The 21,991-nt window shown below is 60.2% G+C and overlaps 4 protein-coding genes across 4 annotated transcripts; 3 read left to right on the forward strand and 1 right to left on the reverse strand.

Annotated features, from left to right (window-relative positions):
- Positions 1-811: 811 nt before the first annotated feature.
- On the forward strand, positions 812-2,639 carry THITE_2053903 (uncharacterized protein; the record flags this gene model as incomplete). The annotated part of the gene is made up of 4 exons (XM_003654928.1): positions 812-1,095; positions 1,200-1,530; positions 1,596-2,020; positions 2,075-2,639. 4 exons carry the CDS (start codon positions 812-814, stop codon positions 2,637-2,639), a joined length of 1,605 nt encoding a protein of 534 aa, XP_003654976.1.
- Positions 2,640-3,098: 459 nt separating this feature from the next.
- On the reverse strand, positions 3,099-3,728 carry THITE_113395 (uncharacterized protein; the record flags this gene model as incomplete). Its single annotated transcript, XM_003654929.1, has 1 exon — positions 3,099-3,728. One exon carries the CDS (start codon positions 3,726-3,728, stop codon positions 3,099-3,101), a length of 630 nt encoding a protein of 209 aa, XP_003654977.1.
- Positions 3,729-5,549: 1,821 nt separating this feature from the next.
- Positions 5,550-8,519, forward strand: THITE_2118226 (uncharacterized protein). The gene is made up of 4 exons (XM_003654930.1): positions 5,550-5,836; positions 5,923-6,134; positions 6,216-6,508; positions 6,573-8,519. The coding sequence occupies exons 1-4, from the start codon at positions 5,780-5,782 to the stop codon at positions 8,477-8,479; spliced, it is 2,469 nt and encodes an 822-aa protein (XP_003654978.1). The 5' UTR covers positions 5,550-5,779; the 3' UTR covers positions 8,480-8,519.
- Positions 8,520-8,809: 290 nt separating this feature from the next.
- THITE_2170804 (uncharacterized protein) lies at positions 8,810-9,326 on the forward strand. The gene has a single exon (XM_003654931.1). It carries the CDS (start codon positions 8,844-8,846, stop codon positions 9,177-9,179), a length of 336 nt encoding a protein of 111 aa, XP_003654979.1. The 5' UTR covers positions 8,810-8,843; the 3' UTR covers positions 9,180-9,326.
- Positions 9,327-21,991: the final 12,665 nt, after the last annotated feature.

The following is a 21,991-nucleotide window of genomic DNA, read 5'->3' on the forward strand; positions in this document are numbered from 1 at the left end:
TTCCACTTGACAACGCGAAGATTTTTCGGTTTGGCGACCAGTGCGTGTAGTTGCTGAAGTGCAAACTGCCTGTTGTCCTAGATCCACGGGCTCGGAGTCCATCGCGGACAACGGCTCTTAGCCGCCCGGAGTTGTCGACATCGAATAGGCAGATCCCCTCCCTTTCGGGCGGGGGATCTGCGTCCTTGCACATAGCTTGCGCTGTCACCCGCACCTTGCCTTCCATGCGGATGCCGTTACATTCGTCTTGGTTGGTGCGCACTAGCCGGGCCCTTGGTTTTTAGCCAGCATCTCCGAGTCACATCCCGGTAGAACTGCAAGCAGTACTAGTGTACATTAGTGTAAGTCTGATCCATGCTATCCGCTCAGAGACAATCCGGCCTGCTTGTCCCTGAGTTATGCGGCCCAATGGCGGTGCCCGGCCGCTCACAACACGGCATGGGCGGTCCAGAGCACCCGAGACACCCGGGCTGAGAGCTTCGCAAAATACCCCGACGGCCTGGAGCGGGCTGTACAGAGTCCACAACGGAAGCACCCTGTGCGGGACTCACTGTGTTCGGAAGCTTCCCCAAGTGCCCGGCTATTATTCCGGCCCGTGTAAATGCCATGTCGTACAACTTCTATCCCGGTTCCCGGGCAGCATACTGTGACGGTAACATGGTGGCTCTCTACCGGTTGGCGGTGCGACCTTTTATCGATGCTGCCGTGACTCTGCCGGGCGGAATACCCGCAGCACCGCCGTTTCTTAAGCTGCCAGCTCCCCTGTGCCGTCTTGCAAGTGACAGATACCCGAACTGCAGTCTCGCCCGCGATGGCTCCCAAGCGGTGGATCAGCGTCCTCGTGCCCGCCAGTACGCTGGTGCTATGCGCTCTGCTAGCCGCCGGCGCGGCCGCCGGCGCCAGTGATAGCACAGACCTAGCGACCCAGTTCGTCGCGGACCTGATCGCCAATGTCACCGGGCTCATGCAGCAGCAGCAGGCCGAAGTGGAAAGCTCTCGTTCGTGCAGCAACGACGACCCGCTAGTCGTTGACCTGGGCTACGCCAAGTACCGCGGCTACCACAATGCGACGACGGGGTTGAACTACTGGAAAGGGTCTGCTCACCTGCACTCTCACCCTCACCTCCCTCTTCCACTCCCTCACTCGCTTGCTCACTCCCATGGACTCATGGTCGCTTACGGGATGAGCCGGCGTGCAGGATCCCCTTCGCCGCCCCTCCCACTGGCAACCTAAGATGGCAGCCCCCCCAGATGCTGCCGCCCAACCCCGATGCGCCGATCGTCAACGCCAGTGCGTTCGGCCCCGTCTGTCCCCAGTCGCCGCCCTCATCGGCAGGTCCGGTCGGCTTCATTCCCGGCGATGAGGACTGCCTGTATCTGAACGTCTACGCGCCACCGCAGGCCGTCGAGCTGCCCGTGCTGGTCTGGATTCACGGGGGCGGCTACGGCCTGGGCGACGGCAGGCAGGACATGGCCGACTTCATCAACGCCAACAACCAGAGCTTCCTCGTCGTCGCGATCCAGTACCGCGTGAGTCTCTCTTTGGTTTCCATTCCAGATATGTACGCGAGCCTGGCAGGCTAACTCGCAGCGAGCTCGGCGCGTTCGGCTGGCTGTCGTCTGCCGAGGTCAAGAAGCGCGGCGTCGTCAATGCCGGCATGCTGGACCAGGTCTTCGCGCTCGCCTGGGTGAAGACGCACGTGCGCCGGTTTGGCGGCGATCCGGACCGGGTCACCATCTCGGGCGAGTCTGGCGGCGCCGGCTCCGTCATGTACCACGGCATCGCCCTCGAGGGCACTCTGGGCGACCTGCTGTTCCGCCAGGGCATCGCCGCGTCGCCCTACCTGCCGTTCCAGTACGACTACGACGACGCGTTGCCGACGAAGCGGTACTACACCTTCGCCAAGTTCGCCGGCTGCCCTGGTAGTGGCGACGTCTTTGACTGCCTCGTCGGCAAGGACACGCTCACTCTGCAAGTGGCGAGCGCCAACGTCACGCAGACGGCCGTGCATGGCTACTGGTACGCGCCTGCGTTTTCCCCGCGCGTCGCACCGCTGACACAATCCCTCTCCAGGGGCTTCTGGCCCGTCACGGACGGCAGCTACATCGTGAACCGCCCCAGCCAGCAGCTACTGACCGGGCGGGTCAACGGGCGGCGCGTGCTAGTGGGCCACAACGCCAACGAGGGCAGCTTCTTCGTGCCGCGCAACATCACCACCGAGGCCGACCTCGTCAACTGGCTGTCGGGCTCCGAGTTCCCCAACCTGTCGCCGGCGCAGATCGACGCCATCCTGGCGGCCAACCCCAACTCGGCGCCGACGGACCCGGCGGGCCCGCATTTCGCGACCGACGGCCGTGGCACCGCCGCCGCCGGCGACACCGTGGTGCAGGTCGCGCCGGACGCCAACGGCCAGCTGCAGCGCGCCAGCAACATCTACGCCGAGGCGCTGTTTGTCAACCTCAACGAAACCGGCGGGACGCCATACACGACGCAGCTGTACTGGGGCCCCACCGTGACGCAGATGGCGGAGCCCGGGCTGCGCAATGCGTTCGGCCTCGGCTCGGGCGTGACGTGGGAGGGCGGGAGGAAGGCGCGGTGCGATGTGTATCTGTCGCTGGCGGACAGCATTCCGCTGTGAGGTGATGTGACGGGGAGAGGCGAGGGCGAGGCGCTAATTACAATGGGGCAGGATTCGATCCAGTCGCGTCGAGTAGGCCTTTTGCCCGCGCAGCGTGAATATAATGGAAGGACGCCATAATGCCGCCCAAGTTTTGAACTAGGTACTGCCAAGCTGTGCCCGGTGGCGAATGGCTGGCGAGAAATCGGTGCGGGAGGAAACACGGAGACCTAATTGGAAATGGGAACCCGGATGCCCGGAGAGAGGAAAAGCGGAAGCGGTGAGGTAGGTAGACTCAGGCACGCGAACTTGGTTATGCCACGGGCACGCAGATTGATGGATGCATCGTGATCCAGGCAGAGTCAGTGGTTGACCTGACCTACCAACCCCCTTGCTGACCTGACACACTTCATTTCCCTCGTCTATTGGCACAGCCCCCGAGCGACATCGCAATGGAACCCTCGGTCACTCCGCAGTCCTTCAAGGATATCTCTGCACGCCATGAATCTGCCTCTCCCTGGTCTGCCGATACGGCGTATACCGCGGCGTAGGCGGGAACCTCACGGGCGGCGGCACCGTGGTCCACGTGCTGCCGGCGCCGCCGAAGCCCGCCGCTCCAGGGGCGCCATGGTCCCACGACGAGTACACCGGCTGGGGCTGCGGGTGACGCCGGTTCCACGCCGGCGTTCGCCGCACCCTTTCCTGCCTCACCACCTCGCTCTCGCTGTACTCGCTCTCCTCTTCCTCGCCGCCGCCGCCGTAGTAGTAGTACATCTCCTGCTCGCGCAGCGCCTGCCGCCGCCGCCGCTGCAGCGACAGGATGCAGCATACCAGCAGGACGACGAAGGCGACGCCGAGGACGGCGCCGAGGATGGCGCCCAGCTGGGAGGGCGTAAGCGCGTCAGCGTCGGCGGAGAGCGCGGTTGCGGGGTCCGGGGTTGAAGGGGGTCCGGGAGTGCTGGTCGCGGTTGGAAGGAGAGAAGTGCTGGTGGTGGGCCCGTCGCCAAGGGTGACGACGGCGGTGATGGTGGTGAACGGGCGCGTGATGGTCTGAGTGACGACGCGGGTTTGGCGGGGTTGGAGTTCGGCGGCGGACAGCCAGGTTGCCATCGCGGAGTGCGATCCAGCGAGCGCTGGCTTGAAAGTGGAGGGGTAGGGTCATGCCATGGTAATAACGGGCGAAAGGACGAAGAGGGGAAGCAATAGAATAATAGCTTGCTGGCAACGCGATGGCTTGTCCTACGCCGCGTACAAGAGAGCCCTACGTCAACCATGCTCCGTCCCGTGCCGAACCTATTTGTCTCTGCTGCACGCCACTTCGGCGGACCTATCGCTGGCCGGCACGCGGAGCAACACCGAACGAACCCTTACCCATTTGCGCCGCCGTCTGCTCGGCATTAGGCTAACACAGCCGTCCTTGCATGACCAGCAGGCGTCACAGCAGCATCCTACTGGCCGGCGATATGCAGTTGGACGGCATTTAGTGCGCGCTAAGCCGCCTACGGGGTCGCCTGGTGATACCTGGATACGACCCAGGAGATGCCATCGAGAGGCAGCAGCGTCGCCTGACGCGAAAAAGGGGTGGGACGCGCACCGGCGGCAGAGAGCGACCAGCAGCCTTCTGGGCGCCTTCGGGGCCTGGCCGAGAAAGCTGACGAGAGTTGGGACGGAACCGCCGCCCACCACCGACACCAGTTTTGCCTGAACCCATCTCCTCTATCAGCCAGAGGCGAGCGGGCATGATCATGGACAGCGGCAGCCAATTGTCCGCCGCGGGGCATATCACCTGCATCGGATGCCAAGGCCGTGCGGCAGAGGGCGGGGCCGGATCGGAAGGTGGGTCGCGGACGTGTCGCCGGCAAGGTGTTCCAAGGAGGAGCTGGAAGGCAAGGTACGATGGAAGGATGCCCTCCAGCCATAGCGTGGGTCTTAGAAGCACCTTGTCGTGAAAAGTCTGCTGTAGCATCTGAAAAAGATCAGATAAACGGCGGCATCGGCGACCATATGGATGCGGTTGGCGGAGCAGGCCGCTGCGACTGCGCGCTCTGGGAGACTACCATCGCCCTCAAGCAGCAGACCCGCCTGTACGCAAGTTGAGCCTGTATCGGTGCTGTTGAGGTTCAGGCAGTGCAAAATGGAACGGACCGGGAGGATGATCTCTGTTGCCAAGATCGCGAAAAGGCGCCAGTCGTCTCCACTTTCCCAGCGTGCTGCCGCCCAGATCCCCTGCGCTGATCGATCCCGCTTGCGCCGCAGGGTGGAGCAGCGAGATGAGATCAAAATCATCAAAGTTTGGTGACCCGCAGCCAGCAGGACTGCAGGCAAATATATACTAAGTGTACCTTCAGTTCTTTTTGTTTTTTTTTTCTTTTTTTTTTTTTCTCTGGCTTTCGATTCCGTGATTGAGCGTTGAATCAAGTGCTGCCTTGAGGCGACTGCCCGTCGTGGTTTCCTTCCTCGTGTTGCCTCTTCACTCATTGGACCCTGTGACCAGTGACGTGATCCACATTGTCATTGGCCCCATTGTTTGGTCCTGCCGTGCCGAGCCGGCGAATTCCTGGGCCGATCCTCAAGTGCGACCCGAACCGTGCCCAAAGTCGCATCGGGTCGAGATTCGCGAGGCAACAAAGCCATTTGTGTCCCGTGTAAGTCGACGGGTTGAGTGAACGCTCTCATGCTTTGTTATCCACAACCGTTCCGCTGTTCCGCCGCTGCACCGTTCCGACCGCGGCCCCACGTGGGAATTCTCGAAGGACTCCACTGTGTGCAAGAAGACCTCTTGCGATGTCAGAGGCTGCGCGGTGGATTGCGCTACACCTAACTTGTCAAAGGCCTCCGAATCGGTGAATGATTGGCAGCCGGGCGTCGCTGAAAAAAAACAAGACATGCATCAACTCCAGTTCGCTGGCTCGCCAAGCCCCGCCCCAGCTCAGCCCAAGGGTCCAGGGGCAGGGCGGTGTGGGCCTTTTCCTCCTCACACCATCCGCGGCGGCGCCGACTCTCGTCGATCGAGCTGGGCTTGCTGAAGACCGGAAACCTGGCTCTTGCCGGACACCGAGCTCAACGGTCGGGCAACACCAACCAAACCGCTCGGCGCACCATGTTGCAACCGCCGCGCAGCAGAGATCTGGTGTCGGCGTCGTGATTTTCTGCGAGAGACGATGGATGGGCCTGCCCGCCTCATTCACCTGCCGCTGGGGACGAGGGGTCTGTCCATCGTATGTCGGCCCCCACTGTCCAACGCCGGCCGGACTGTCCTTCATGAGCCGCATTGGCGCTGCCGCTGACCCGGTTCCGCCTCCAGAACCAGAGTGACGACTCGAGGATCGGCTCCAGCCGCGACGACAGCACCAACAGCGGCACCATCTCCACCCTCAATCCGTCGGGGAACCTCGGCTTCACCTTCCTCCCCGTCGTCGTCTACTCGGCCGCTTGCTTTGCCGTCTTCATCGTCCTGCGCCGCAGGTGCCGCCGCGTCTACGCCCCGAGGACCGTGCCGTCGCTGCGCGCGCCAGAGTGAGTACCGGCCCGTGTCCGACTCATCCCCGTGGCTGCTATTTCTCTCCGCGGCGCTGATGCTGAGAGACAATGGTGCAGGAGCGCGAGCCCCGAGCTGCCGGGCGGCTGGTTCAACTGGATCAGGCCCTTCTTTGCCATCAAGGATGACTACATCCTCAACAACTGCTCGCTGGACGGCTTCTTCTTCCTCCGCTTCCTGCGCGTGCTGTCCATCATTTGCCTTGCCGGCTGCATCATCGTATGGCCCGTCCTGCTGCCGGTAAACGGGACCGGCGGCAGCGGCCTGTCGTCCCTCGACTCGCTGACCATCGGCAACATCAAGCTAGCCGACAGGTTCTACGCCCACGTTGTCGTTGCCTGGTGTTTCTTCGGTCAGTCCGTCCGTTCGTCTGCCGGCCGCCGTGCTGAAGCTCATGATCACCTTTCTACCGCCAGGCTTTGTGCTGTTCATGGTGTGCCGAGAATGCATCTACTATGTCAATCACCGGCAGGCATATCTGCTGTCGCCCAACTACTCGAGCCGTCTCTCCTCGAGAACCGTCTTGTTCACCTGCATTCCAAAGCCCTACCTGGAGGAGGCGAAGCTGCGGAAGCTGTTCGGCGACTCGGCAAAGAACTTCTGGATCGTCAGGGACACCAGCGCGCTGCGCGCCCTCGTCGAGGACCGCGAGGAAACCGCCGACCGGCTTCAGCAGGCCGAAGTCAAACTCATCAGACTGGCCAACGCAGCGCGGCAGAAGCACGTCAAGAAGCACCCGGCTCCCTCGACGCTCAACTCCCACCCCGACCAGGCGCCAGCCGCATCGCCCGAGGTGCCTTCTTCAGGCGACGCAGAGAAGGGCCACGCCCAAACGGACACCGCCATCCAGTTTGCCGAGCGTCAGCTGTCCGTGCTGGATAGCCCGGCCCCGGAGAAGCCGGCGGACCCCGAGTACACGCACCCGTACGGCCTCCATCCCTCGCTGCCGGATGTTCGGGGCTCCGTGGCGGCCCTCTGGATCCCCGCCGAAGCACGGCCGCATCACCGCCCCCTCAGGAACTTTGGCCGCCGCGTCGACACGATCCGATGGACGAGGGCGCGGCTAAAGGTGCTGAACCGGGAGATCTGGAAGCTCCGGCGGAAGCACCGCGCCGGCGACGGGTCGCCCCTGAACGCGGCCTTTGTCGAATTCGACTCGCAGGCCAGCGCCCAGGCCGCCTTCCAGACCCTGGCCCACCATCTGCCGCTGCACATGTCGCCGCGCTACATCGGCCTGCAGCCGGACGAGATCGTATGGAGCGCCCTGCGCATCCGGTGGTGGGAGCTCATCATGCGCCGCTTCTTCATGATGGGCGTCATCGCCGCCGCCGTCATCTTCTGGTCCATCCCGGCCGCCTTCGTCGGCATGCTCACCAACATCCACGAGCTGAGCCAGAGCATCTTCTTTCTGAGCTGGGTCGTCAAGCTCCCCGCGCCCATCCTGAATATCGTCCAGGGCCTGCTGCCCGCCCTGGCCCTGTCGTGGCTGATGTCCGCCGTCCCCTGGATGCTCAGGGGCTGCGCGAGGGTTGCCGGCGTGCCTTCGCACGCCCAGGTGGAGCTGTTCGTGCAGCACGCCTACTTCGCCTTCCAGGTCGTGCAGGTCTTCCTCATCACTACGCTTACCTCGGCCGCGTCGGCCGCCCTGTCGCAGATCCTGCAGGATCCGCTCTCGGTGAAGGACCTGCTGTCTGAGAACTTGCCCAAGGCGTCCAATTTCTACCTGTCCTACATCCTCATTCAGTGTCTTGCCGCCGGGTCCGCCAGGCTCGCCAACTTCGGCGATCTCGTCCGGCACGAGATCATCTCAAAGGCGTCGGCCAACCCGAGATGGCGGTTTAAGCGCTGGCGCAAGCTAACCCGCGTCCACTGGGGCAGCGAGTTCCCTCGCTTTACAAACATGGGCGTTATCGGTGGGTCAGGCCATCCCCCAGACACGGACACGCGAACGCTAATCGGCTGCCACAGCGATCAGCTATTCTTGCATAGCGCCCCTGGTTCTTGTCTTCGCCGGACTCGGCATGTTCTTCGTCAGCTACATCTACCGCTACGGGTTGATCTACGTGTACGACTCGAGCCTCGACACCAAGGGCCTCTTCTACCCCCGCGCCTTGATGCAGCTCATGATGGGCCTCTACATGGCCGAGATCTGCCTGATCGGCCTCTTCGCCTTGAAGTCGGCATTCGGGCCGCTGCTGCTGATGGTCATATTCTTCGTCTTCTCCGCCCTCGTACATATCTCGCTCAACGAAGCTCTCACGCCCCTGCTATACGGCCTTCCCCGCACGCTGGCCTTGGAGAAGGATATCGGCCGCATCGCTGAGGATGAAAGGCCGGGGGACGACACCGCCCATCCCCCAGCCGAACCTGCGGGCGGCCTCGCTGCAGATTACTACAACGTGTCAGACGACGACGACTCGGACGACGCGGACGCGCCGCCGCCCGTCCACGACCTTGACCCCGACATCCAGCTGCGCGGCATCGAAGGAAGCAGCAGCCTCAAATACATGCTGGTGCAGCTGACGAAGTCGCTTTTCAAATCCGCCCTCAGGCGCGGCACCAACGCCCCGTCCGAGCCCCCGCAGCCGAAACCGACCCCGTCGTCGGCCTCCCCCGAATCCCCGCTGACCCGCGTCCTGACGCAGATCAAGAACTTCCTCACGCCCGACCCGTCCCGCAAGCCCAACATGCTGCTGACCTTCCTGCACCCGGAGATCTACCAGGACTTCCGCGCGCTGCAGCCGCGCGTCAACCCGGGCCCCGCGCCCGCCGACGCGCCGCTGCCGCCCGACTACGCCAAGCGCGCCTACTGGCCGCCCGAGATGTGGGCGCCCGCGCCGCGGCTGTGGATCCCGCGCGACGACGCCCGCGTCAGCCGCCAGGAGGTCGCGCACTCGCGCCAGGCCGGCATCGCCGCGTTCGACGCCGGCTGCTGGCTCGTCGAGAGGGGCCGCCGCCGCCGGCTGATGGTCGAGTGCGACATGGAGGCGTCGCCGTTGCACGAGGAAAGGGTGGTTTATTAGCGGCTGGGCTTTCATTGGCGTGGTGGGTGGGTGGATGGATGAAAGCTATTGGATAATCTCATGGGTATGTAAGGTATGAAGTAACTAGTTAATCATCTTATGCTAGCTCACTAGGAGGAGGCGTTGTTGCTCCCCAGTCTATGCTAGACACTCGTTCGGGAGTTGTTGCATGATCCCCATGATCCCCATGATCCCCTGAAGGATGCATGGTGTCGACGACGGGAAGGTTTCTGGGAGACTTAGCGGCGAGGTCTCCGCGTTCTAGGCTTGCCCAGAATTTGGCGTAGAAGGGAAAATCGCGCTTGACAAACTCAATAAGGCCCGCGATGCTGCCCGGGACCGCGCTGTTTGGTGAGGATGCAGACATGGCCAGACCAATGATTTGACTGGCCAATCTCCGGAAATTCGATCTATCCAGCAGTTTCTGCCGGATTAGAGGTTGAGCTTGATGTGGTAACTTCTGGACAGATACATGCATGCAAGGTTGCGCAAGAGGGGCCATGATTGGCAGTGTTCGAGGCAACCGGAGAAGATTCAGCGTGCTTCGTTGGCAACATTTACTTGGTGTATTGTGTGCACTTTGAAGTCGACTGGAATATTGCTACTCCAAACAAGGTCGGATACAGAGACTCGCTCGTACTAGCCATGATGACGATGGTCTACGGATTAATGTTGACATATGCAGTGCAAGGTCTCGTCTGCCGCCATAGTTCAACCTACGGTTGGCCCTAGGGTTGACGATGTTTACTCCGGTGGCCAGAATGCCATAGCCTCTTGCAGCATGAAGGAGGCAAGCTGCCACAAAGGAGGACAACGTATTTTCGCCATCCAATGGCAAGCCGGGACGGTCAGCGAGTTCTCTCAACAGCAGCCGCTTGGGCTCCGCATCACAACGGGCATGCTGTGCTTGTGCTCAGGGGTCATTAACGCAATCCGTTGGAAGGGAACCTACGGTGTCGGGATGCTGGCTCCAGGAATAAACATGTATAGGTACCTTATCTGCAGAACAAGGCGAAACTGGCCTCGAGTAACCGAGGTAAGGGACACTCGGCGCCCACAACGCAGCAAGAGCGAGACATGATCGGTTGCGAAGTGCTCGGGTGAGGCATCTGGCGTCAGGAGGGGTGTAAGCTGAAATCGTGAGCATATATCACAACCTGCGGGGGATCAGATTTGGCAACATGGAGGTACTCGGTCCGCATCTGATACCCATCGTTTTCTGACAGTTGCCTCAGCGACTTCTGTCTCTGTATACCGACGGACTGCTTCACGAGCCCAGCAACATATCGTGATATACGCAGTGGGCCTCGTCTTCTCAAACGAGTACATGACAGACGCTAGAGACGCACCTAGCTCTCCAGGGCAGCCACCCGAGAACCGTGCATGGAGGCAATCCATTCTTGGTACCACGTTGGGCACTCCCTGGTGAACGTAGAGGAGCAGAGTAACAGCGCGGTTGTGACAACAGCGCGGAAGCTGCGCATGCTCACTGGTACTCGATCATACAGTGCCCGACAAGCAATTGCCTACGGCCAACGGCAAGACAACCCTCGGGCATGAGCGAAGTCATATGATCAGGGACCGGTGTGGGTAAGGGAGGGCAGCGTCTGAGAGCTGTTGGCTGAGATCGACCGAGTCTCGTGCACGGAGCGATTCGCTCTGCAACGTCCAAGACGCCGAGAGAAGGCCGGCTTTTTACTTGGCAGACTCGACTCCCTTCGTCTCAACGCCCCCAGCGGCCGGCCGCCATCCGCCGAGGCGGGCCAGGCAGGTGGTCTGATGCTGCCGGCCCCGCTCTCCATACCCGAAACAAGCCAGGCGGCCCGTGATGATGTGCGTCGGGACTAAACCCACCGGTCAAGGCTTGTGCTTCCCACCTTCAACAAGAGCCCCGCCCGGGCGTTAGCTGGCTGGATCGTTTCATGACTCCGGTCCCCCTTCTGCAAACCACCTCCCCGTTACACCAGCAATCCGAGAAGAGGTTCCTCGACCTCCTCCACTGGCCAGGCCGGCTTGGTGTGCTGAAAGCAGCGGCGGAGAGAGTGTTCGCGGCGGTTTCATTTCCATGCGCCTGTGGTTGAAAAGAGGATAAAAATCCGTCGGCCATGTCTCGTAAGGGGAGCTGCCGCAAACTGGATGGATGGTAGCTCAGGTAGCTCAGCGATCATTAGATGAAGCGCGCGCTTCTGGTCAGGTGGGCATCGGACTGCAGGCTTTAGGCCTAGATCCTATGTTTATCCCGGCAGTCTGGGCGTTGGCTAGTTAACCCTGCCTCGCGCCGACCCTTGGATTCTGGATCTTGGTCGATCGGGTGGTAGCAGGAGCTAACATCGATGCCCTTTACCCCTTTTGATGCTTTGCATGCGCATCTTGGTCCCGGGAGGGGCTAGAGCCACGGATACAGATGGCCTCCTCCCCGAGCCGGGGATGGCTTCCTAGCGTGGTCAACATGCCGCCGTCGCATGTCTCGGGGCACATCCGGTGAAAATGAGGAGTCGATTTCTGAGAGGCTCCATAAAGGGGTGTGGAGACTACTACATACTAGAAGAGGAGTGGAGGGAAGCTGTCCATCTCGATTTCAGAGCTATGGCCGGCTAGTGGCCAGCACTAGCCGCGCTATTGACAGGGAGACCGTTTAACGGCACTGGCGTGGAGGGGGGGTGAGAGCGGCTGCGACAGGAGGTGGGGTGCCACAACACTAAGGAGAAAGTTGGAATTGCGTCTCCATTGGAGAACAAACCACCACATGGCTCGCGGTCTGCCTGCCGGCGGCCGCCCGAAACACAGCCGGAACGAACCCCTTTGACACACGCCGGCGCCGGCACGAGCCTTAGGGAGCCCCTGGTGTCCAGCGGATGGCAATCGGAAGCGAGATGGCAATTCTCAGGAGCACAGATCGAGGACACCGGCAGGCCGAGAACGCAGCGGAAACACGTGGTCCGCTGCCGCCTGTGGCACGCCGGGCACCGGCATGAACGATGGTGGATTGAATGGCGGCGACGGCACCAGCAACCTCTGCTGGCGCACATTCCTGGCAGGCAAGCCCAAGAAGAAGGGCAGATCAGAGGTGGCCGGCAGATCCCACCGCGCCTCACCGGCTGCAGCACGCAACGCACGGCATGCCGCCCATGATACCTTGGCAACGGCACCGGTGAGGTGAGCCGCAGCCCGGGTGGCTGCAACAGAGTGGCTGAGGACGGCGGGGTAGCACGACGGATGTGGTACAGAAGACACCTGACAACGGCCAGCGATACGGGGGGGGGGGGCCGCATCCCGGATACAGGGCAGAGTCAACTTGATGAACAGTAGGAGCACAGCAATGCCCTTCTGCCGTAGTAGTATGCAGTATGTAAGCGGACGGACGGAAGACGAAGATCGCCTACACCATCCACGCCGTCTCATCGACTGGCCAGACGCGCCGCGCCAACGCCGTGCAGACAGGCAGACAGGCAGGCAGGCCAATCTGCATCTGCCTCTGCATTCTGCATTTGTCTGCATCTGCATCTGCACCAGACGAGGACGCCCTCCAATTAGGCAAGGTAATTTTCTCCCTTCCCTACGGAGGTTTGCGGAGTGAAAACGAGCAATTCCATCCGGGGCGGTGCATGCTCGTCCACTACTGCACGCTCTCGTGTATGTAGAAGTCGAGACCAGTGCCTGGTCGGGACTGGGCTGCCTGAGTCGGTAGGTGGTTTTCTTACCATGCAGACGGGATGGTGGGAGCTGCGTTGCGTTCGCTGGCTCAGCTAATATACCTTAGTGTATGTAGGTCAGGTAGGTTGTCGCATCCTGGAATCGTGCATACATTCAGTGTGACTCGAGAAGGACGCGTCGTCCGAGGCGTGCGCGCATCACGCCATGTGAAAGTGCAATCCCGAAAGCCATTGAACGGAGCGGCACCTTGCTTGAGTGCTGCACTCCCCCTCCACAGCGAGATTGCGGCGTAAGACGGAGTCGGGAGGGGCAGGCAGATCCGGCTGCAGATAAAGGGGGCAGCGCTGCGGGACCTAAATCGGAGGTTTTGATAGGTAATGAGCTGATAGGGGCGCTGCCCCTCGGCGTTGCTCAGCGCTATCCGACCCGATAAGGTCCTCGCAGTCCAAGCTTGCTTAAGCCGAGCTCGCTGTCAATGGAGATTGGGCGATGTGATGTGATCCATTGGCGAATAGTGGCGAGCTCAGCTTCAGCTTCGAGATTGGTTAGCTACACCCCTATATCAATCCAATCTTTAGTCAGCCCCTCGACCCCTGATTGTTGATGCTGTCCGTCTCCGTGGAGCCCCTCCTTGAACTTACATACATTCACGAGGTGGGGTTCGAGGACGAGCCAAATATGCAGATCAGATCATGCGCGTACACTAAATGTTAAGTGTACTCCGCACGAAATAAGAACAATATCATCATGCAGGCACGATAAAACGTCAAATTCCATGACCAATGGTCTCGCCATCGCCCCGTGCGCCCTGGACAGACTCCACTGGCTGCGGTTGCTGGGCTCGGTGGGCTGGATTACCTAATGACTCGACTGGCATCCCCCCTGTCTGACTGCGATAACGCTAGCGTACCCGGCTCCTCGGCGCAACCCACTGGGGTGAGCCTAGGGCTGGACGCCGCCCAGAACCGATTCGGCGCCGCACATCGGCGGGGATCAACAACCGCTTGCGGGCCCGAGAATCGCGAACTTTTAGCGAGTTATGAATTACCTGCAGTCATCACGCCGGTTGCGACAATTCGGTTGCCGGCGGCCATCCGCGCGGCCCCAAGGTAGCAGGCGGGTTTCAACGGTCCAAGAAGTTGCTAATTCTGGTGGTTCAGAATGCATCTCGTATTGCCGCAGTAGCCCGTGAAGGTGCTCAAATTTTTTTCTGTTGACCAAATCGCCACCAGCCGCCATATCGCCACTAGCTGCCGACGACGCCGGCTGGGCATTGGCTCGGGGGCCCCCTTACCCGAATCGCCCACCGGCAAGCGTGCGAAATTTGCCAGGAGGCGCCAGCCCCTCTCGTGGGCAGCTGGGTAACATGAGTTAACACCTAGCTGCTGGTGGCGTCCAGGCTCAACCGTTCTCTTGGACTTGCCGCATGCGTCTGCTGCCGCATTGGCGATTTTTTTCGGTGTGCCGACACGCAGGAGAGGAGAGGGGGCTCGACAAATCAGAGCTCCAGAGGCACAAGTGCCTATGCATGCGTCTGGGTTCCAGCATGCACATCCCAGTCTAGCCCCAGACGTCCCCGTGGTTCAGCACTTGGCGTCCTCCACAGTATCATGGTTCTGGTTCAGACACTGCATTTACACAGTAGTGAGTGAGCGAGACTCGACAGGGGTGAGGCTCCCATGATCGAGATCGAGGGAAGCTGCCAAAAGCTGCGAAGTTTAGCAGGCTGCCCCCCGAGTTCCGCGGAATTCCCTTCCCACGACCAACGACGACGAGGTGGGGAGGAGAATGCTGCAGCTAATGCAGCGTCCTGTCCTTCCGTAGGGCGGTGCTGTTTCATGGGAGGCAGGGCAACCCGGTGGGCCACTGGGCCCGATGTCGAACGCTTGGCGCACACTACGCATGTACGGACACAGCCCATTGTTGACATCGCGATGCAGGGCGAAATAACTACTCGAGGTGGGGAGACACTCAACACTCATTCTGCCAAAAGAACCGTGCTTATTTGCCTGTTGCCTGCCGCCACCACACAGCGGCAGCACACGGCTTTCGACGGGTGGTCGCCAGACGCTGGTGCCAAACCTCGGCAACCGCCAAGGGAGGAGGAGAATGCGCCTCGCAAACGGTTGTGCAACGTGCCTCAGCAGCAGCCACTTTGCGGGGTCCGCCTCAGAGCTCGATAACAACACCACCACCTGCTGCCCTGGAAGCTTCACCGGTGCTGCAGACACGGCAGCAACGACACCACTCCAAGCTTCCGGCCAGAGTAGGTGGTCAGACTCGTCCAGCATCTTCCGCCAATTCCCCTCCTGAACGAGAGTCAAGATGGAGAGCATCGTAGCTTCGAGTCATCCCATGACGGACCTCGGAACTCAAAGCGCTCGATTTGCCCGCCCGGCGGACGCATCGTAAACAAGGTGCGATGACGTGTCCTGGGCTGCAGAGATGCGCCGGGTCTCTCTCTGCCTCCATGCCCTTCTGGTCGTGGGCGGAACTGGTGTGCAAGCGGAGGCTGCAGTCATACCTGGGAGTCGCTCGGACCCGGGTGTCCGTGGTGGTTGCTGGTCGACCCTCTTAAGCGCGTCGGCCGCAAATGTGCACTTCATCACGCCCCGCCGCGGTGACACGGCCCTGACAGTCGGCCGGAGGGGCACGTCTCTAGGTGACACTGCAAAAGCTGTGCGCAGACTGTAGACCTCAGCTGGCGCCGAACCACCATCTCGGCACGTCAGGAACCCTCAACACCTGTCCCTGCGGATTTCGGATCCGGGTACGACTTCGTAACCAGGGGCTGTTTGGTGTACGGATCCGTAGTGTATGTCAAACCGCAACGCGGCCGGGCACCCGCAGATCCGCACCCGATGCCGTGGACCGTGGGCCTCCGTGCTACGATCGGCCCGGCCCAATGAGGTCCCGCTCGCGTCGAGCCTTGTCGCCGCGGGTGCCAAAAAAACCCCAGAGTTGCTGATGACCGGCGGACGATATCGGCAGGCATCCTCCCCGTGGTGCGGGATTGTCGTGCAGCGGACTGTGTGCGAGTGTCGGAGCGCGCACTGGCTTGTTGGTGTGGGCGAAGTTTCAGAAAGGACGGAGGACTCGAATGGTCTGGCCCCATGTCAATCACCGGCATGCCCCACATCATGGACAGGGGAAGAGGGGAAGTGAGATCTCAGAACGAGCTTCGTTGGGAACAGTTACCTTTACCGCTGTTTCTGGGTCGACTTACACGACTGCACTAGGAACTCATTGCAGTTGCAAATCTCGCGGTCTCTGCGCCTCATTGGCCGATTTCTCCTCCAAAACTGTAGTATAGTATGCATACGCGACACTACACTATCTTACAAGACAGTTGAGGGGAATCACCTAAGTTTGCATCCTTCCCTGAACCCCGGGTCTCCCGAGCAAACTCGATTTTGACAGAACCCTACAACCGACGTGATTGGCGGCAGATCACCTGCTCCGTGGCGCCTGCAAGCCAGCGCCTGCCGTGGCGTGACAGGGTTGTGACTGCTGCGAACGGTTGCGCCACCCAGTCGGATCGCAGCTGAACCAAGGAGCGGATGCCAAGTGAGAGTCGGCAACCAAGCGAAGGAAGAGAATTTTCTCTGTCTGAGATGGGCGCAGAGATCATTCTTTGACTCATCACGTCTGACAAACTCTGAATTGGTGGCGATCGCAAGCGAGAGATCACCCACGGAGGTGTTTGATGTGAGCCAGATGGGTCATACTGTGTACTTACGCTACGCAAGCTCACACCTTGACGGCTCGCCTGATGTTGGTCATCAATTGCTGCTTGTGCGATTTCGGCAGGCTTTTCCGCGCAGGCTTTTCCGAGTCGGCTTTGTTGAAATATCTGATCTAGCCTGCTGCTGTCAGGGCAATGAACACCATAACTCACGTTATACTAGTTTGGACGGCCTATGCAGCAAGCACAGTGCGCAGGATCGAGGCTTGGGCGAACCCCACGACCAGCAAGACTAAATGAGGGGAGCTTCAACAACAACTAAAGTAGCTCAAAAACTTGACCGCATTACGCTAGTGTACAGGCTCAATAAAGCCAAAGGCAACTCAGGTATGTGAAATTGCAGCTTTTGTAAACTCCAGAGGGAGCACTGCCTAGAAAAACGATGCCTTTGATGAGGAACGTGAGTGAACGCGATGCTGCGCTGAGCGGAGGACGCAAGCAGTGACGTCATAACGCAGGTGAGCCGGACGATATTACCAGGTCCAGACCGGATTCGAGATGGACACCATCCACCCTCACCCCGCGCCTGCTCACACACCGTCCCAAGCTTTCAGCCTGGCTCAGCAACCTACCTTATGTACAATGCATACCACAGTACGCTACATACAGGACGAATTTGGGTCCGGAGGTTCCGGAACACGGAATCAAGGCAGCTTGGCATCACGAGACGCCGCCCCATACACAGGAGTGCAGGAGAGATCGCCGGAGGGGAGGGCCGGACCTGCGACGATGGGCGACATCGACTCGAGCGCTCCGCTGGTTCCGAGACCAGTCGTATCTCCGAGACACTGCGACGGCGATGGCAGCTACCGCTTGCTGGTGAGTTGCTGAGCTTGCGCTGGCTCATGGTGAAAGCTAGCCAGACGAGAACCTGTGAGGTCGCGACGTTCCTCAGTCGGGGCTGCGCCGAGACCTGTCGAGCTGCCAGAGCTCCGCTCCCTCTGGAGATGCAGCCGGTGAATCCCCCCATCATCCTCAGTGCCGTGGTGTGCACTAGCGTGGATTTCAATGGGTGCTCCTTCATCAAAACCTTGGTAGAGCCCTGGCCAGGCTTAGCGAATCGCCGCCCCAGTTAGCGGGGAGTCGGAGCAGAGAACTGCTGCATCGCATGCACCTTCGTACCGTTCTGGCCAGAGCGCGTGTGGAGTGGCACCCCGACCAAGGCGTTGCCGCAGGGCTGTAGGGCAGGAGCGCTGCCGACAATTGGCGGGCAGAGAGGGGACAATGCATTGCATCGACCTTAGTGGAATGGGAGATTGTTGCATCTATATAATCCGTACTAGTAGATGCAAAGGGAGTGGAGCGGACGGCCGGGGCATTGTTTCACCATCCACCATCCCGATGGGTATCGCGAGATTCCCCACCCCAAGATGGAGAATCCCATGTTCTTGTTTCTACCCATCTGCCTATGTCGAAGGCTCCATGGGCGGGAGGGAGGCTTGCGATGTCAATCGCCGACCGTCCTTGGGTTGGCGAGAACCCTGATCATCCCCCGCTGGGACGCTTCCCGTCTTGACAATGTAGCAAGTCGTCAACTCCGCGCGATCAGAGCTCTGATTCCGAGGAACAGAAACCCGATCTCGTGGTGATGGCGAGCCCCGGGCTCTGCGGCTGTATGGGCGCGTACCACAGCAGTCCACTCAGGAGCTTCGAAGATCAAGGTGCCTGGCCTTGGGGCGCGCGGTCGTGCGCGCCCAGCCTTCCCAGTGCTACCTTCCCACCGACGGACCCGCCCTGCGGTGAACCCTGGTGCACAGGCTCCACTGGCGCGGACGTCTTCCGACGTCGGGTCCCCCTGGGTGCCGCATCCGACTGCCAGGCGCGGATTGGCTGGACTGCAATCGCAATCCTGCACTCGATCAATCGAGCAGAAACAGCGAGCAGCCAGCAGCACCGAACGATGCCGCCCCGCGGAGAACGGCGTCGCGTACACACCGAACGCTAGTGTTATTTCGTCGGCTGCCGGGGTCAGCACGACGCGACCGTAAGCAGGAAATATTCCTTGTCCCTGGACTTGCACCGGTCATGGGGCTCTTTGTCATCGATACGGGGATGATGCAAGCCTTCATCGACAAGTTGCAATTGTCTAAACCGGTGAGGAGTCGAGTCCGCTGTGTGTGGCTTTTAAGGGCACACCCACTCGTCGTTGAGAGTGGCAGGTTCCGTCCTGGGCGGGCGTCCAGCATTGGACGAACGGCTCCCGGCAATGAGCGGTGGCTGCCTGGAGAACGGCCTGGCTGCACGCCGATCGGTGAACTGCGGAGCGTTGGGACCGTTGGCAAGCACGCCAACTCCCACGTGCAGAGGAGCCGGAGATAAGCCTACTGATTGGCCAATGGCGACGAGCGGACAAGAGCGCCGATCGCTGCGCGCAGAGAGTGCAATCTGTGGCAATTTTCGGAGGGCTGATGCTCGCCGTGATAAGTTGACATCTCAACCGGGCACTTTACGGAAGTGCGAATGCGGACACTAGTGTACACTAGTGTGCGGATACAAGATAGCCATAGTCGGCGGCGCCACCGGGGATTTTGTGCTCCGCGACAGAGCCGAGTCATGACAAAGCCCCACGCGCCCAGGGGAAGCTTGTCTCGCTTTTGCCCAGCCAGAGACCGAGCCCTCATCAAACCCGGAGATAGCGACGTGAGGCATGGAGGATGCACACGCGATGACTTAGTTGAGGCTGGGCACCCCATTGTAAGTTCGCGGCTGAGGGACGCCATGGCTTTGCAATCGCAGAAGCGAGCAACAGTGTGGAAAGCGCCGACACACCGCTGTCAAGCATCGTGGGGGTTGACATTACCACAGGAGGCCATTGCACATAACTACGCCACCGTCGTCGCACTGCCCGCGGCGTCAGAATTGAGGTCTTGAGGCAGTTGCCGTGGGCTGGCACCTCGGAGGCTGAAACGATCCATCCGCAAAAAGCGAAGAGCCAACAAGCCTGCGCCGCCGGCAGTCTGGTCATGTGTCGCGGTGCCGCATTCCTGGAAATGCGGCGCCAATGCTCTTGGATCTGGATGCGGAAACGGTCAGAGAGTGCCATCCAGCAAACACATCAAACAGGAACAGAGAGCCCAGCAAGGTTTGCGATCGCGAAGTTGCGTCCCCCGCCACAGTGCGAGGAACAGCGGTGGATGGTCCATGCATCAGATGCTGGAGACCACTCCATGCGATGAATGGAGACATCGCAAAACCCCGGCGTGTCAAGCATGATCTCGAATCTGGGGATGTTCCCTTGACTCTTGCATTCTCTGCATGACAGCTTCCCCGCACTGGGGAAACCGAACAGGCAACGCAACGAGGAAGCAAAGCCTGCTGATCGATCGTCCCTCCGGAGGGTCCGTCCAGAAGGCGCAAAATTGGGGGTGAGCCCAAAGTCCCCGCAACTAACGTGACTCGTTCACGTTATAGACCGGATTCAGAAACTGTTCGCGTTTGCCGCCCTGGGTTCCGCTAGTGTAGGCTGGCGAGAGCAACAAAGCAAACAGTGAAGAGCTGGCTTCGTCGAGCGAAAAGAGAAAGGCTTTCTCTTCGCCAGCTCCGGTCAATGGTCCCGCGGAAATAAGAGACACCCGCGCCTTCGACCAAACTGGCATCGGTCGAAAGACAGACACTGCACTGCACGTTTACAGAGTACGCAGTACACTCGTGGGCGCTTTCCTGGGTTTTCACTTGTGCTGACGGGCTCGTGCGATGGCGTTGTGCTTGGCATGGGCGCGGTCCAAGGAGCCGGGATCCGTCCCATGCCAATCAGCAGCCCACCCCTGGCCGGAGCGAGGCGCTAGCTCCACTTGCGGCACTTGTGGAACCGAAACGACCCAGGAGCAGACTGCTGGGGGCGGCCGGCGAATCAAAGCGCGCGATTGAGAAGATAACACGGCACCTTAAGATTCTTGCGTTCACGAATCCGTTACTGTGCAACTAATCCGTCCACGAAAGATTAAGTTCGTGATACCAGCCAGGGAAGGACACTGCTTGAGGAAGAGGTTTCGTCGGATCCGGCGACTGCTCGTCGGCGCCGCCCACTCCAGGACTCGAGCGCGTCTCGCGGAATGGAATGGATGGATGAAGCTGGCCTGGGGGAACGACCCAGACGCATGGCACGACGACCGGACCAGGCGCACTGGCCAAACGAGATTCGGCAGGGAGTGCGATTCGCCCCAGCGTCCGATCATTGTTCGCTGAGATAGCAGCAAGTTCTGGCCTCTTTTGGGCGCCCCCCTGCGCGAGGGGCTTCCTGTGTGCGCAGCCCACGAAAAAGGTCAAAGCGTGGGGAGAGATGGTGCAAGGGAGGACCTTTGGTAGTTCAGTGAGGGGCTGGAAGTCGAAATCCAGTGCTCTTCTCAGCAGTCTGTGCAATCCGGAGTTCTGTGACGATGGAGTCTTGCAAGCTTCAAGATGGATGCAGGTGCCTGGGATACTTTGCGACTCGAAACAGACAATCGTTATCGTGGATTGTTCTCCTCGTCGTCCATGGAAGCCTCGGCGGTCGAGACCTCGAGGGGGCGGCGCATGGTTTGGTGTTTCTGGCGCGCCGCTGAATGGCCAATGGCAACATTGGACTTCGGCACTGGCAGAGCCGCTAAAAATATAGGTATCTGTCAAACCATGTCACCCAGCATCACCTCAGCGATCACTCCCAGCTTGAATGGGGTTCATTTCGAGAGAGGTTCGACGCAGTATTTGATGCAGTGGCATAATATTGTGGTGTAATAAGGGATTGGTGAATGACAAATAGCGGCGAGAGCGTAGTGTATTTCCCACACTCGCCGCGCTGTCTGCGATCCAGGAGGTAGTTTAAACTCCCAGTGCCAGCGGTTACGCAGCATGTACGAGGTAACGTTAGCGCCCTGGGTACGCTGAATAAGGACCAAGACGGTGAGACGTTTGCGACAAATTCTCTCCAGGATCAATGTCAACACAAGGCCGTTGGGCCAATTGCCCTTTCCGGGACCGGAGCTCTGGTGCAAGCGACTGTGGTATGCTAGTTTCGCGGCGGTCAATTTGTCAGTGCTTCAATCAAGGCTTGCGACACCGGTCATTCCACCGACGTCATTGCTGCTTGCTCAGCCAGCAGGCCAAGGAGGAGACGAGCATCCCGACTGCAGCAGCAGGACAGAAGACGTGGCTCGACGCAGCTGTGCAAATACTATGTTAGTTAGACCAGATGTGAACAGTCCGGATAAGCAGAGATATTTCCGTGGCAGCTCTCTGTCTCCTGCGCTCACAGCGGAACGTTACGCTCGGGCGCTCTTGTTGTTGGGATGACGACTGGAAGTGTTTCCGTAATACTAACGCCGACCACGGCGCTGCCATCGCAGCGGGGAATCTTCCCGTGAAGGACGACAATATCTGAGCGTTCAATCCAAGCATACTGTAGTCAGTGTATATAGCGTATAAAGTTGCCGGCATC

This window comes from Thermothielavioides terrestris, chromosome 4 (genome assembly GCF_000226115.1).
Source record: "Thermothielavioides terrestris NRRL 8126 chromosome 4, complete sequence".
NCBI classification, from domain to species: domain Eukaryota; kingdom Fungi; phylum Ascomycota; class Sordariomycetes; order Sordariales; family Chaetomiaceae; genus Thermothielavioides; species Thermothielavioides terrestris.

Coding starts and splice junctions, on each gene's coding strand:
- THITE_2170804 (XM_003654931.1), top strand. CDS start 8,844: ATGCTGCTGACCTTCCTGCACCCGGAGATCTACCAGGACTTCCGCGCG.
- THITE_2118226 (XM_003654930.1), top strand. CDS start 5,780: ATGGATGGGCCTGCCCGCCTCATTCACCTGCCGCTGGGGACGAGGGGT. Junction 6,135..6,215: donor CCGTCGCTGCGCGCGCCAGA/GTGAGTACCGGC, acceptor ACAATGGTGCAG/GAGCGCGAGCCCCGAGCTGC. Junction 6,509..6,572: donor CGTTGCCTGGTGTTTCTTCG/GTCAGTCCGTCC, acceptor TTCTACCGCCAG/GCTTTGTGCTGTTCATGGTG.